The sequence below is a fragment of the Papio anubis genome, chromosome 6, assembly GCF_008728515.1.
Source record: "Papio anubis isolate 15944 chromosome 6, Panubis1.0, whole genome shotgun sequence".
Lineage (NCBI taxonomy): Eukaryota > Metazoa > Chordata > Mammalia > Primates > Cercopithecidae > Papio > Papio anubis.
Window position 1 is genome coordinate 17648598 of NC_044981.1, and position 16871 is coordinate 17665468.

The following is a 16871-nucleotide window of genomic DNA, read 5'->3' on the forward strand; positions in this document are numbered from 1 at the left end:
TCAATGTATCTGTGTTTTGTCTGTTTCTTTGAGATGGTTCGCTCTGGAATCTCCTGCTTAGGGAGTCCTTGCTTCTAAATACAGCTTTTCCAGTGGGTTTAGCAGTAAACTAGAATGCTTTCAGAAATAGAGATCTGTGAAAAAAGAATCGTCCATCTTTAGGGACGATTTAGCAGGCACACTCACAAGTTGCCTGTACATGAATTAAGCTTACTATTAAACTAATCCAGTCCTTCAAGAGTTGTTAACCATCACAACCACCACACAAGTCTCATCTGGGCAATTTAAACTCAGTTCTGACCTTAAAAGCCTTTCCCGTTCTTTTATGAACAGGTCCAGAGAGAAAGGGCAGGAAGCAAAACAACAGGTTCCTCACTCAACAAGGGCAAAGATAATAAAGGATAAACTAAGAGTGTAGCTAAAAGATGGTCCAAGTCCTATAGACAATGTGTTGCTGTTATGAGCCTAGCCACAAACTTAATGTTTTGGAACTACAGTGGATTTTTGAGACAAGTTTACAAAAGGTGCCCCATATTACAAAAGGAAGTCTCTGACTGACGTGGTCATACAGCTGATGCATGTAGCTAGACCTACTACCCCCACTTTCTCAATTTTACTAGACCAAATTTGTCAGTTTCCATTAAATGGACCGGCCAAAATAACCTTTACACTGTATTTTACTTTTCCAAAGTAAAATAATACTTTCCAATTAAAAAGTTATTCACAGGCTTAACCAGCATATGGCCTGGTTATATGTTGTTAAAATTAGTTCAATAACTTCAAATAATTAGATGAAACAAGTAATTTCAAAGGAGAATTTGTAACAAGTATTAGTAGGCGGCTTAAAGACATTTTTCAGTGGTCTGAACTGTACCTTTTTCTCAATGCCCGGAATTGTAATTACTCAAAACACTTTAAAGTGACACCCCCAAACCTCAGTGCATCAGTCAGCCAGGTGCTTATTTGATGATGCAGACTTTTGGACCCCATCCGGACCCAGTCAGTTTCTGGTGATGGGGCCCTAGAACATATATTTCACATACCCTGCCAAATACTACTAACAGTACATTCAGTGAGCCACCAGTCCTCTGGTCAACCAAATTGTAAAAACACCTACCTAATTATTCAATTAAAGTTTCTGAACATGACTTTCCTCCCTTCAGATATTATTTTTCGTTAAAAAAAATTCCTGGCTGGGCTCGGTAGCTTGCACCTGTAATTTCAGCACGTTGGAAGGCAAGAGGATCGGATATCAAGTCCCTGTCTCTACAAAAAATAAAAAACTTAGCATGGTGGCACACACCTGTAGTCCCCAGCTACTCTGGAGACTGAGGCAGGAAGATTGCTTGAGCTGAAGAGTTGAGGGATGCAGTGAGCTATGATCGCACCACTGCATTCCAGCCTGGGTGACAGAGGGAGACCCTGTCAATCCATTTTCATTACTCACTGGCCCAGCATGAGAAGTATGGGCTTTTATTACTTTCTTTCCAACATTTGTTTTCCCCGCTATCCACAAATATCCTCAATTTTCACTTGTGTATGCAGCATACAACCCAAAGCAAGGTCGGGCATGTGGCTCACGCCTGTAATCCCAGCACTTTGGGAGGCCAAGGCGGGCAGATCGCAAGGTCAGGAGGTTGAGACCAGCCTGGCCAACATGGCAAAACCCTGTCTCTATTAAAAATACAAAAATTAGCCAGGTGTGCTGGAGCACACCTGTAGTCCCAGCTACTCGGGTGACTGAGGCAGGAGAATCACTTGAACCCAAGAGGCGGAGGTTCCCAAGAATTAAAGTAGTCAGACTGAAAAAAGCCCAAAGTTCTGAATGCAGTCCTATCGATTTCTCAGGTTGGGGGCTGAAGATTCCATTTTTAACATAAACCAGACTAAGTATGGTTTCAGTGACTTTTTATTTAAAGAGTACTAAATAAAAGTAAACATTATTTCTAGCAATTTTTAGAGAAAAGCAGAATGCTTCAGCCATAGGGGCCTAGAGAATGGCTAAGAACTAACCTACAAAGTTTAAGAATTAACTTCTCAGCAGTAAGACACAAATTCCATTACCTCTTCCAGTATTCATCGCCACATTTGGCCCCTTCAACAGGTGTCAAATGTATACTGCTAAGAAAACGAAATTTCTACCCCCAACCAGCATTTGATGTACTAACATATCTCAAGTAAGAAAAATACCTTGAATTCTAAATTTAAACTGCAACCAGGCCAAGCCCGGTGGCTCACGACTGTAATCCCAGCACTTTGGGAGTCCGAGGCGGGTGGATCATTAGGTCAAGAGTTCAAGACCAGACTGGCCAACCTGGTAAAACCCTGTCTCTACTGAAAATACAGACACAAAAATTAGCCGGCCGTGGTGGCAGGCAACTGTAATCACAGCTACTCAGAAAGCTGAGGCAGGAGAATTGCCTGAACTGAGGCGACAGAGGTTGCAGTGAACCGAGACCGCACCACTGCACTCCAGCCTGGGTGACACAGCAAGACTCCATCTTGGAAAAAAAGAAACTCCAACCAACCAGAAGTTCAGCAAATTAAAACTGAGCACAAAATAACTGTACATTCAAACTGAAAAATAAAATTACCAAACATTGTTCCAAGAGCTCTTTTAGGGACCACAGGAGTCCAGTTTAACAACAACAACAAAAAAACACGAATGCAGTAAAATAATACAAAAGAAAGTGCAGCTGACCCTTGAACGCAGGTTTGAACTGTGAACCCACTTATCACGGGCTTTTCTTTTTTTTTTTTTTTTTTTTCAACCCAACCAAGCACAGATCAAAAGCACAGTATTCATGGGATATAAAACCTGCACATTCAGAGGCTTGGCTCAGGTTCTGCAGGGTCCACTGCTGGACTTGAGTATGCGTGAATTTGTGGATTTTGGTATGGGGGCGGGGGTGTGGTTCTGGGAACAATTTCTTCTGCACACACCAAGAAACAACTAGTTTTTGTGTATGTATCTCCAAGAATTTTAATAAACACTATCCAGTAACTTACCAAGGAAGATAGAAGCACAAAGAGAAATGAATGTGCATGTTTATTTTCAACTTTTAAAAAAGGTATGTAAGTCGATGTGCAAATTAGGCATGATTGATAGCACCAGGCAAGAACTAGGGTAGCTTCTATATGTTGTGCATTTAGATACTTTCAGATACTTTCCCTTTCTCTTAGGAGTTATCTAAATCACGTCAATGTATTCTTCTAATGAGACAGTTAACCTTTATTTTAAAAAGTCCCCTCCCAATACTACTATGTGCCTTCATTATGAGGTAAAACTAGAACAAAAAGTATGTCATAATTTTTTATTGATGGCATTTATCCCATGGTTTAACATGTTAATTATACTGTAATAAACATGGCTTTAATATTAAACTTTTCCTTATTATCCAAAGTCACCACAGTCCATTTTAGTAAATATAAAAATATATGCTTAATACTTTGTACAATACTGGTTTTTGGTCCAAACAAAACTGGATCAGAAAAGCCAATAAATTCAACTTTAAGAATCCCCAATTTTTTTTTAAAGATTTCCAAATGGATTTAGGCAACTTTGAATAATGGGATTTACATAATAAAATCTGAGACAAGACTAAACAAACAACAAAAAAATCTCTAACACAAAATTCAAATTTCAAGTTCACAGATTTATGTTATGCCAAAAAAGTACAGAAACAAAATTGTATTTACACAAGTTTCATAATAAAATAATGAAAAAGGCAAGACAGGTGATAGAAGAATGAAAATATAGAAATAGCATATAATTATTAAATGGAGGATGAACTAGATCTAACAAGTCCTCAGCACGGACCATTCTTTAATCAGGCTTCCTCTATCAGAAAAGTTTAGTGCACAATACACCCAACTCACTCACTTCACACATACACCAGCACAAACTCAGCATAGAAATCATCCGTTTCAACATTCTCTAATCTATACAGAATTCTAATCTATACAGAATTCCTCAGATATAATTACAATTTCAATGCGTTCCGTAAACGCTTATCAGCGCACATAATGGTGTAGACAAAAGAGGTTCTATACAAAGCCATTCGCCGTGCAGGCTCCATTCCTGGGTACAGCCAGACTATGTCAAATCAGTGAATAATCTGCTGGATCATAAAATATTTTTGCTGAAGAATCAGTCACCAGTCTAGCTATTATATTTTTTAAAAAGGGTGGGTGAGGCGGGTTGGGGCTTCTGTAACGAAAAAGGAGGAAAATTCCAAAATTAAAGAAGTCCTTAGGCAGATCTGACTTCAGATAACCCCAGCACAAAGTACAATCCAGTATCTGAAAGCAGGGCACCAGCTGTTGTTAAAATTGCGTATAACACCAATGTGACCTTTATTTCCTGCGTCTAACAGCAGTCTTTATCTTCCGACCAGAGACTGAAGTTCCAGAAGAGAACACATTTTTCCCATTTGACCTGTGAAAAATAAAAACTTCATAATGTGACATGATGCTCTGAGCAAAATTTCCAAATGCTAACATTTACCATGAGCAGCAGAAGGGTAGGGTGGCGGGGGAGTAGACTCACATTGTTATGTACATTTTCTGCTATACCTAACACACACGCTACTGTTATTTTTTTCTCAAACTGTAATACAACTCTCCAGAATTGTAGTACAGTAAATTTATGTTGGAGAACATATTTAATTTTACCCAAACCATACTGAATCTTGATGACTTTTAAAAACAAAACATATACATGCACATACCCTTACCTATGTAAATTCTCCATTTCAATAAAAAATTCTCTTACCCCACTGTAAATGCTGCTGGCGACTGGTTAAATGGAAAGCCCCCGGAGCCTGAAGGCTGGGCTGAGGCTGCAGGTGTGCTAGAATTTGCACCAAATGTGAACACTCCTGATGGATTGTTGTTTGTGAAGTTGAAATTTGTAGTGCTGCTGCCAAACTGGAAAACCGAACCTACAATAGTTGAAGCAGAAATACTTCATTAGGGCAAAATGATAGGGTTTTTTGGGGGGATGGAGTCTCGCTCTGTTGCCCAGGCTGGACTGCAGAGGCACAATCTTGGCTCACTGCAACCTTCGCCTCCCGGGTTCAAGCAATTCCCCTGCCTCAGCCTCCCCAGTAGCTGGGACTACAGGTGAGTGCCACCATGCCTGGCGTATTTTTTGTATTTTAGTAGAGATGGGGTTTCACCATAGTCTCAATCTCCTGACCTGGTGATCTGCCCACCTCAGCCTCCCAAAGTGCTGGGATTACAGGCGTGAGCCACCGTGCCCGGCCGCAAAATGACAGGTTTTTAAATTAATGACTCTGACCTCTACATATAAAAACATGCAAAGACTTAAAATATTTTGGTCTTTTAATCTAAAGAAAACTATTTTCTCCACTGACACATAGTACTCACTTGACACCTCCAACAAATCATACAACTTACCTATGACCAAGGGCAAAAGGGCAGTCTGGACTTCTGGTTAAAGATAGTGAAATCAACAAATACATTTAGCTCTATCTTCTTTGAAAAGTGCATTAAAACAACAAGGGATTTTTACAAAGATAGAGAGGTGACAACAGCAACAAAGGTTTAGAAGCTAGAAGGCTGACCAGAAGTGATACTGAACTAGCAGCAGGGAAAGAACAGAAGCAATTGCATTTATACCAAACATAACCAAAATGTTTAGGTTCCAGATACCTATGGAAGAGAGGATGTCGTGGGAATTTAAAAAAAAAAAAAAGGATAGCAGAGTATCTGATTAGAAGCAGATACCCAGGATCAATCCCTCCCCACACCAAGATGGTAATTATCAGTGGGTGCAGTGACTCATGCCTGTAATCCTAGCACTTTGGGAGGCCGAGGCAGGCGGATTGCTTGAGCCCAGGAGTTTGAGACCAACCTAGGCAACACGGTGAGACCCAATCTCTATAAAAATTTTTTAAAAATCAGCCAGGCATAGTGGTGTGCACCTGTAATCCCAGCTACTCAGGAGGCTGAGGTGGGAAGATCTCTTGAGCCTAGGAGGTCAAGGATGCAGTGGGCCCTGACTCTGCCACTGCCCTCCAGCTTGGGCAACAGAGTGAGACCCTATCTCAAAAGGAAAAGAAACAAACAAACAAACAAAAAGATGGTAATTCTTCTTTTCCACCCCACCAGAACAGAAGTTCAGTCTTTTAGTCTTTGTAGAAGTGTCTGGACTGGGAAACACCACGTACAGTTAAGGGCAATAATATCATTTTGAAAACGGGAATTAAGAGTAGGTCAATATTCACTAAATACCGAGTGCTCCAGCCATCTTCCCAATCTTAGCTCCCAGAACACTGGCAAATGGAAGCTCCCTGATACCCTCCAAGCAGGAGACTGGATGCATCTTCTTTGGGGAATCTGACAAACTGAGTGGAAAGAACGAAGGATACTAACATCCAAATTTTCCCAAGTAAAATAAAGCTAGACAAACCAGATAAATCTACAACGAAATTCGAGATCTGTAAGCCCTATCAATGTAGAAAGGACTTAAGTGGTATTTATGTGTCCTACACCCGTTAAAAACTACAAGTAGCCAGACATTTGAACAACTTTGAGACAAAAATAATAAAAGCAATTTTGGGAAAACTGACTCAGCAAAGAAAACTTTAAGGAGAAAAATCTGAACTCAGTATCTTTAAAGAATACTTCATCCACTGGCGGTTGGGTGGGGTGGAGGTGGGGGGAACCCAGAGGGGCATAAAAAGGAAACATCCAGAAAATAAAAAAGAATACTTAGAAATTAAAGAAATAGTGGAAGTTAAAATCTCAACAGAACGGGTAATGAAGGATAAATCTCAGAAAGTATGACACGAAGACAAAAGGTAAGAAGGAAAGGAAAGATGAGGGGACAAAATCTTCAAATAAGTAATTCAGGAAAATTCCCCAAAATGGAAGTTCACAAGAGCATGCTGCATTCCCTACACAAAGGATAAAAACAAACCCACATCAAGACACATCCTGATATATCAGAACAATGGAGGCAAAAGAGGACAGTCTAACAATTCCAGAAAGAAGCAACGGGCCAAAGAGAAAAGATCAAGACTTCAGGCAACTCTGGAAGCCAGAAAGGTCTACAATGGAGAAAGGCCTTTGAAATTATAAAAATGATTTCCCATCTACATCTATATTCAATCAAAATCTTACCAAACATGGGGTGAGAATAAAGATCCTTGCAGACATGTATGGCCTCAAAATGTTCATCCCTGAACCCTCAAGAATCGCTGGAAGATGTGCTGTATCAGCAAAAAGGGGAGTAACAGGGAACACATGACACCCAGGAAACGGGTTCTTATATGAAGCTAAAAGGAATCTCCAAAAGAGTGGTAAAAAGAGGTTTCCCAAGAGTACAGTTAAACAGCAAGCCAAGAAAGCCTGGTAGGAGGAACAGGTTGAAAGACCCTGTGAGAAAAGTTCTTTCAGTGCTTGCTTCAGCAGCACATACCCACAACTTGAACAAAGAAGATTAGCATGGCCCCCTGCACAAGGATGACACCCAAATTCGTGAAGTGTTCTATATTTTTAAATTAGAAAATACTGATGAAAGAAATTAAAGAGAACACAAACAAATGTAAAGACAACCTATATTCATGGATCAGGAGAACTATTATTGTTAAAATGGCCATACTCCTCAAAGCAATCTATGGATTCAATGCAATCCCTACCAAAAATACCAATAACATTCTTCATAGAAACAGAAACATATCCGGCCAGGCGCTGTGGCTCATGCCTATAATCCTAGCACTTTGGGAGGCCAAGGTGGGTGGGTGGATCACCTGAGGTCAGGAATGCAAGACCTGCCCGGCCAACATGGCGAAACCCTATCCCTACCGAAAATACAAAACTTAGCCAGGCGTGGTGGTGTGCACCTGTAATCCCAGCAACCCAGGAAGCTGAGGCAGGAGAATCGCTGGAACCTGGGAGGCAGAGGCTGCAATGAGCCAAGACTGAGCCACTATACTCCAGCCTGGGCGACACAGCAAGACTCCGTGGAGAAGACTCCGTTGAGGGAAGGGGAAAGGGAAGGGGAAAGGGAAGGGGAAGGGAAAGGGAAGGGGAAGGGAAGGGGAAGGGGAAGGGAAGGGGAAGCGGAGGGAAGGAGAGAGAGAACAGAAAAGAAAGAGAAGCAAATCCTAAAATTCATATGGAACCACAAGAGTCCAAATAGCTAAAGCAATCCTGAGCAAAAAGAAAAAAGCTGAGGTATACTATCTGCCTTCAAAATACACTACACAAAGCTATACTTACCATATATAGCTATATGAGACTGATATAAAAAGACACAGACCAATGGAATAGAATAGAGAATTCAGAAACAAATCCACAAATCCAACTGATTTTCGACAAAGATGGCAAGAACACGCATCGGGAAAAGGATACTCTCTTTAGTAAATGGTGCTTGGAAAACTGGAGATCCATATGCAGAATGAAACTAGACCCCTACTTCTCATCCTATACAAAAATCAACTCAAAATGGATTACACTTAAGTGTAAGACATGAGACTACAAAACTCCTAGAAGAAAACATAGAAATGCTCTAGAACAGACCACAGGTCTAAGCCAAGCTTGTCCAACCCAGAGGCCGCATGTAGCCCAGGATGGCTTTGAATGCTGCCCAACACAAATTTATAAACTTTCTTAAAACACTGAGATTTTTTTGTTTGCAATTTTCTTTTTTAGCTCATCAACTGTTGTTTGTTAGTGTTAATGTGTTTTATGTTTGGCCGAAGACAATAATTCTTCCAGAGTGGCCCATGGAAGTCAAAAGATTGGACCTCCCCTGGCCTAGGCAAAGATTTTATGGCTAAGACATCAAAAGCACAGGCAACAAAAAAATAGACGAGAGGGACTATATTAAACTGAAAAGCTTCTGCATGGCAAAAGCAGCAATCAACAGAGTGAAAAATCTGTTGAAAGGGAAAAAATGTTTGCTAACTATTCATCCAACAGGGAACTAATATCCAGAATACACAAGGAGCTCAAAGGACTCAACAGCAAAACAAAAAACAAACAACCCAAATAATCCTATTGAAAAGCGGGCAAAGGATCTGAATAGACATTTCTTAAAACACAATACACAAATGGCCAATAGACCTGAAAAAATGCTCAACATCACTATCATAAGGGAAATGCAAATCAAAACCACAATGAGGCAGCATTTCACCCATTAGAATGGCTACTACCAAAAGGACAAAAATTAACAAATGCTGGCAATGAAATGGAAACTTACACACTGTTGGTATGAATGTAAATTAGTATAACCATACGGAAAGCAGTATGGAAGTTTCTCAAAAAATCTAAAAATAGAATCACCTTATGATCCAGCAATCCCATTACTTATTTATCCAAAGAAAAGGAAATCAGTATATCAAACAGATACCTGTACCCGATGTTCAGTGCAGCACTATTCACAATAGCCAAGATAAGGAATCAATCTAAGTGTACATCAACAGATGAATGGCTGCAGAAAATGTGATTTGATATACAGTGAAATACTATTTGGTCATTAAAAGAAAATAAAATCTTGTCATTTACTACAACATCTATGGCACTGAAGGATATTATGTTAGGTGAAATAAGTCAGGCACAAAGACAAATATTCAACGTTCTCATTCATATGTAGGAGCTAAAAAAAAGTTGATCTCATAAAGGTAGAGAACAGAATGATGGTTCAGAGGCTTGGTTGGGATGGTGGTAGGAAAAGAAAGGTGGTTAATGAATACAAACATATGGCTAGATAGTAGGAATAAATTCGAGTATTTGAGAGCACAGTAGAGTTAACAATAATTTATTGTATATTTCAAAATAGCTAGAAGAGAAGATCTGAAATATTCCCGATACAAAGAAATGATGAATGCTCAAGGTGATGGATATCCTAAATGCCCTAATTTGATTATTATACATTGTATGTAACAAAATAACACATATCAGTTTTTAAAAATGAAAAACTTTAAAATATGGTTTTCACTTTTATCAAAAATGCTTCCGGATTATTACTAAAACTACATTTCTATGTATGACAAAATGAATGCTTTGTGTTTTCTGTGGGAATGACCTTTACTAGACTTTGTAGTATGGCTTTTTTTTTGGGGGGATAGTTATGCTGCTACCCAGAGCCTAGAATTTTCTAACACCTTGGTTGGGCACAGTAGCTCACACCTATAATCCTAGCACTTTAGGAGGCTGAGGTGGGTGGACTGCTTGAGCTCGGGATTTCGAGACCAGCCTGGATAACATGGCAAAACCCCGTCTCTACAAACCACGAACCACTCCAAAAATAAACAGATGGGTGTAGTGGTGGTGTCTGCCTGTAGTCCCAGCTTCTTGGCGGGCTCAGGCAGGAGAATGGCTTGAGCCCAGCAGGTTGAGGCAGTAGTGAGCTGAGATTCTACCGCTGTACTCCAGTCTGTGGGTGCAAGGTAAGATCCTGTCTCAAAACATTTTTAAAAAATTTTAAAAAAGGATTCTCTAACATCTTTACTATCCAGGTCTACTTTGTTACAGAACTGAGAACCTCCACCCTAAAATGCTGTCCTTCCCCAAGTTTTAACAATAGTGTGACGCTAATTTTTAGGGCCTTTGTAGCCTTGTCTCAATTCTTTAACTGGAAGAAAGATCTCCCTAAAATTGACTTTTTCTTTGTATTTAGTTTATAAAATTGATTGCTCTTTAAATTAAAAAAATTAACAGAGAGAGGAAGTCAATAACGTCAGATAAACAAAATTCTGTATAGGATAGAAAGTTACAGTATACCATATGGCTCAGCAATAATCAGCATTTCCACAATCCGAATCGTGATCTAACCATATACTGTCTCTATATTATGAAGACAGAGGAAAGACTGGACGTGGTGGCTCATGCCTGTAATCCCAGCACTTTGGGAGGCTGAGGTGGGCGGATCATGAGGTCAGGAGATCGAGATCATCCTGGCTAACATGGTGAAACCCCGTCTCTACTAAAAATACAAAAAATCAGCCAGGCGTGGTGGCGGATGCCTGTAGTCCCAGCTACTTGGGAGGATGAGGCAGGAGAACCACTTGAACCCAGGAGGAGGAGGTTGCAGTGAGAGCCACCGCACTCCAGCCTGGGCGACAGAGCAAGATTCCGTCTTTAAAAAAAACATAAAAAAAGAAGACGACAGAGAAAAATGTTAACTGTGTGAAAGAAATTGAAACTTCCCAATTTCATATTAGAGGAAAAAATCCTGATCAAAATGGTTAATATATATCAGAAAACAGGAGAAATTTTAGTATGTACATTAACTGACAAAGTACCAATAACCAGAATACATAAAGAACTTTTACAAACCCATATGTAAAAGCCAAACTGAAAAATGGCCAATAAAAAAAAAAAAAAAAAAAACTTTTTAAAAAGAATTCACACACATGAGAAATCAAGTAGAAGCCACATATAAGAACTCATACAATAGCGGTAGGGTATGAACTGGCAGAATCCAACAGGAAAAGTTTGTATTATCTTCTAGTATAAGATATACAAACCTTTTAATTCAGCAATCCCATGCCACTGTATATACTCTAGAAAAACTCTAGAAAAACATATATACTCTAGAAAAACATACTTATGTGCACCAAGGTACATATATAAGAATGTGCAGAGTAGCATTTTCTAGTTGTTAAAAACAACTGAAACATACGTCAACAGTAAATAGATAAACTGCAGTACATTCATACAATGATTTACTCTATGGCAATGACAATAAACAAACCATATGCAAAACATGGATGACCCTTAGAAACCTTAGAGCGAAAGAATCAAGAATCAAAAGATTGCATACAGTAATGTTTCATTTATATATAAAAGCAGGCAAAACTACATTTTCTAGGGATGCATATATTGGCCAATAAATGCAGTAATAAAACTCAAAGAACAGCGATTACCATAAAAGACAAAGCGGTGGTCATCATTAGAGTGGAGAAAGAGAGGAATGTTTTCAAAAACAGATATATGAGGGGCTCCCAGGTGGTTATTATATAGCATTTGCTTCAATATTACACTGTTCACTTATATTTTACACCCCTTTCCACATGTTATATTTCACAATTAGAAAAAATCAACAATTTTAAGAAAATACAGGATTATAATACAGTTTGATTAGTCATATTTAAATATGCAGGTCAAATGGAAAGGCTAGTATCATCAGTAAATAGAAAGTGTCATGAGACAACTCAGCGGGACTGCCTCAGGAGAGAGCACTGGACCTGGGGGTAACTTCCTGACGCAAATCCAATCATGAATAGGATCAGAAAATGCACTTCAAAGCTAGCTCTGAGAGCCCAAAAATTCAGAGTTGAAAAGAAACCAGACTGAATGAATCTCATACTTAAGTCAGAGTAAAAATTAACACTTTAAAATACATTACTACCTTAAAAAGTTATAAGTCTGTGAAACCTGGGAATGTTGTTTACATATAAATCCAACCATATTACCTCTTTATTCTGCCAAGTACAAGAGATAATTTTTTTTCCCCCGAGTCGGAGTCTCGTACTGTTGCTCAGGCTGGAGTGCAGTGGCACGATCTTGGCTCACTGCAACCTCTGCCTCCTGGGTTCACGCCATTCTCCTGCCTCAGCCTCCAGAGTAGCTGGGACTACAGGCACCTGCCACCATGCCCGGCTCATTTTTCGTATTTAGTTGTATTTTTAGTAGGTTTCACCATGTTAGCCAGGATGGTCTCAATCTCCTGACCTCATGATCCACCCACCTCGGCCTCCCAAAGTGCTGGGGTTACGGCGTGAGCCACCGTGCCCGGCCAAGAGGTAATTTTAAAATTAAACATACAAATGGTTTCCAAGCTCAAAGGAAAATATTTTAAGACATACAAAACTCATACAGATACAACAGCATCACAGCACACTTACTGGAATTAGGAGTTGTTCCAGAGCCAAACGCAGACTGACTAGGTTGCTGTCCAAACACAGGGGGCTGACTACTGCTTGACACTGTCCCAAAAGTAGGTGGTGCAGGCTGAGAACCACTGGAAAATAATGCTGTGGAAGATGATATAGATCCAAAGCCTGGGGGATTGGGCTGGCTGGCACCTTGACTTTGTCCAAATGTTGGGGTCTGGTTAGCACCAAATGCTGGACTGGCAGATGGTGCTGAAGGTCCAGTTCCAAATACGAAGGAGGATCCTGGAGGCCCAAAGACACACTTAAGTCGCCATGGTGGCTAATGTCAGATTATCCTCAAGAAATTTCTGAAAACCCACAAGCGAATGTCAAGCTTCTTTTCAGACTCTTACCTTGTTAACCAAATTCCATCAAGACAAGTTTTAAATAATGATTGAGAATACAACTCTCTCTACCATTATTTAGTGAAACATACTAAATTCATATAAACAAAAACTGCAATTAACAACTACTCCATACCTTCACAGCCAACAATTTTTGGTAAAGGAACATATCTCAGAAAAGTCTCCCACCAGAAATCTAATGTGTGCAGAAATCATCTCATGATGTGCATATATATATATACTGCATAATAAAGACTGATGTTTAATAAAACAACTTCCAGTGTCTGGTGACTGACAACCTAACATTTTAAAAACAAAGTTTGGGGCTGGGCACAGTGGCTCACGCCTGTAATCCCAGCACTTTAGGAGGCCGAGGTGGGCGGATCACGAGGTCAGAAGTTTGAGCCTGGCCAACATGGTAAAACTCCATCTCCGCTAAAAATACAAAAATTAGCCAGGTGTGGTGGCAGGCACCTGTAATCCCAGTTACTTGGGAGGCTGAGGCAGGAGAATTGCTTGAACTAGGGAGAGGGAGGGTTGCAGTGAGCCGAGATGGCACCACTGCATTCCAGCCTGGGTGACAGAGCAAGCCTCCATCTCAAAAGAAAAAAAACAAAAACAAAAAACAAAGCTTGGAAAAATTAAGTATTACACTCTTACCACAATGAGAAAAATGGCTCCCAAGAGGTAAATATGTTAAAGCTGTACATACAGTGATTAATTACAACAACCTTGGTATAGAGGACCAAAAGGCATTCACACCATTTTGTGATAACCTGCTATATGTTATTTGCTAATAAGTAAAGCCCATCCAATTGCAATGCATTTTTTTCTTTTGTAAATGTACCTGCAGAGCTAGACGTGGTTGTGGCTCCAAAGCCGAAACCAGAGGTGGCAGTATTATTACTGCTGGCTCCTGGACCAAAGACAAATGGGGTGACAGCTGTACCTGTGCTGGATGTGGTTGCTAGTTTGCTATCTTGAGAAAATAGCAAAGACTGAGAGGTGCTGGATTCAGCAGTGTTACCAAAGGCAGAGCTGCTCACAGGATTGCTGGACTGTCCAAACACAAAGGTAGCCACGGGTGGATTGGAGGAAGAGGTGGAACTACCAAATATGCCACCACCAGCAGAAGTGGCTGGTGCACTTGAACTAGAGGAATTGTTGTTCAAGAAACTAAAAACTGGCTTTGCTGCACCTTGATCTGTAAGACAGAAATTAAGAAACAAACATAAATCCTTAAGAATAGTCTCAGAAAGTACTTTTTCCTTACCCTACAATCACTAGAATTTTCCTACCCTAAAATTCGCTAGAAAAGTAGGTTAAGTTTTTTATATAAATTCATCAAATGGACATCTGTTTATATTAGATTTTGACAAAATCAAATACATTCATCTTCTTTTATAGCTTATGGATTTTGCGCCTTTCACAGGAAGGCCTTTGGCATTCTGGTTAATAAAAATACCCCTCGAATCCAAATCTAACTGGATACTGTAGTTGAATAGCAAGTTTAGATAGTGGAAGATAGCTGTACTTTTATATATTTAATTTTGCAATTTATGTTACAGTATGTGGCAAAATCATAACTTCAATTTATCTAAATGGATAGCCAAATTTCTCCACAGCATCAACTAGTACAGGCTTTGTGCACTAATTTGCAATGTTGTCTTTATGACACACTACATTTCCTAAAATGCATATACTTGTTTCCTCTACCGTTATCACTAGACTGTTTTAATTATTCCAACTTTACACCATGGACTGATGATAGCAGAACAAAGCTGCCTGTGTGCCTGCCTTTTTTCCCAAAATTTCTTGTATAGCTTCCTTTCCATGTGAATTTTAGAGTAAGTTTAGCTTGTCAAGCTCTACAAAAATTCCCCTAAGAACTAAAATTATGGGAGGAGGAAGGGAATATCTTCGCCCAGCAACAAGTACGCCTTTTGTGTTCTTTTATTATTTGGCATGTTAAAAGTTCTGCTGCTTTTATAAAATACAAGTTAGAAATGTTAGAAAAAAACAAATGAGATATGCCGATTTGAAGAAAAACTTTTGATTTTTATATCGTGATTCTGAATCCAGCCACCTTATTGAAGACTTTTTTCTAAACTATTCCAATAATCTCTCAGTTCCAATACTTCAAACTATGCAGGGCTGGTCACAGTATGCTATCGGCATTAGTCTGACTTACAGAAAATGGAACATGTTGGCTCACTTTCAAGCTGGCTAATGGAAGAATGGTTAAGAGTGTCTACCACAGCCTGGTGTTTCACCATCAAATCTGATTAGACCCTATCATATTTCTGTTGCTTTCCAAATAATATGTAATTTTAGCTTTTATTTTGTCTTTATATTTCTAAGTAAATATATGACAGACAAAAAACTCCTCATAGTTATTTGTTGAATTCCATATAAAAGTTAATTTTGAGTGTTTCAAATTTATTATCCAAAAGTATTCATGGATATTCAACTTTTGCACTTTTTGCACATCTAAAAACACCTGTATTTTGCCTCTGTGTTTGTTGTTGTTGTTGGGTTTTCTTGAGACAGAGGCTCGTTCTGTTGCCCAAGCTGGAGTGCAGTGGCCAATCTCGGCTCACTGCAACCTCTGCCTCCCAGGTTCAAGAAATTCTTGTGCTTCAGCCTCCTGACTAGTTGGGATTACAGGTGTGAGCTACGGCACCCGGACTGTCTTTATACTTAAACACATTTGGCTAGTAACAGAATTCTAGGTTCAAGAACATTTTCATTTTGAGGGTACTGTTCTGTTTTTAGCATGTGATGTTGCAAATTAGAAGATGATGCTACTCTGGTATCTTCCTATTTGTGGCAAATAGCTTTTCTCTCTGAAAGCATTTGGGGTTTTAGCTTTGGTGTCCTAAATTTCAGTGATCTTTGCCAATAGGTAATTTCCATCTTTAGATCTAGAAAATTTTCTTCTGTCACTTCTTTGATATTCCCCCAAAACTTCTTATCTTCTAGGTCACTCCTATTCCAGAGGAACTTGTGGATCTAACTTGGATCACTCTTTGTACTTGTGCACTAAGTTCAGGGAAATTCTAGTTCACTAATCTGATGATCAGCTATGTTCTTCCTGCTATTCCGCCCACAGAATGACTTTAATATGATCCACCAACAATGATGCTTTTAACCTTTAAGGTGCTGTGTCATTTTTTTTCCCCCAGGACTTCAGCTTTCAAAATCTCTTGGTTTCTCAGGATTAATTATATTTGTTGTCTATGTTTCTTAATGTCTGATGAGGACTAGTTATCTGTAACTATTTATAAACAATACCATAGATTATGGTAGAAAATACTTCATAAGCTAAGAATCCTTATTTTCCAGGTAGTAGATACCAATTCTGATTATAAAAGCCCAAACAGAAGAGAAAGACACACATAAATATGCACTATATTGAGCTTTGCATTACTGCCGTATTTCTCAAAATTAGATCCACAGATGACTTCACCAGAATCATGAGGGTTTTAAAGAGTGGTTCAAACTGAAAATCCTAGGTTCCTTCCCAAAGAGTTCTGTATTTCTCAACTATGTTCAGTGCCAACCATTACTTGACTTGCTGCATCTGTAAAGGCAACTTGTAAAAAAAATAATAAAG

At 39.3% G+C, this 16871-nt stretch overlaps 1 protein-coding gene and 1 non-coding gene across 4 annotated transcripts in view; one reads left to right on the forward strand and one right to left on the reverse strand.

Moving 5' to 3' along the window:
- Positions 1-3300: 3300 nt before the first annotated feature.
- NUP153 (nucleoporin 153) overlaps positions 3301-16871 on the reverse strand; it is a 93756-nt gene continuing 80185 nt past the window's right edge. For 2 of the 3 annotated variants that reach the window (XM_021936580.2, XM_021936581.2), the window contains 4 exons: positions 14103-14459; positions 12882-13154; positions 4775-4943; positions 3301-4438 (listed from right to left, as the gene is read on the reverse strand). In XM_021936580.2, coding sequence (XP_021792272.1) covers positions 4357-4438; positions 4775-4943; positions 12882-13154; positions 14103-14459 — 881 coding nt within the window. In that variant the 3' untranslated portion in view covers positions 3301-4356. 3 annotated transcript variants of the gene reach the window in all.
- Positions 7425-7526, forward strand: LOC116275498. Its single transcript, XR_004184630.1, has one exon. It is a non-coding gene; the product is annotated as a U6 spliceosomal RNA (small nuclear RNA).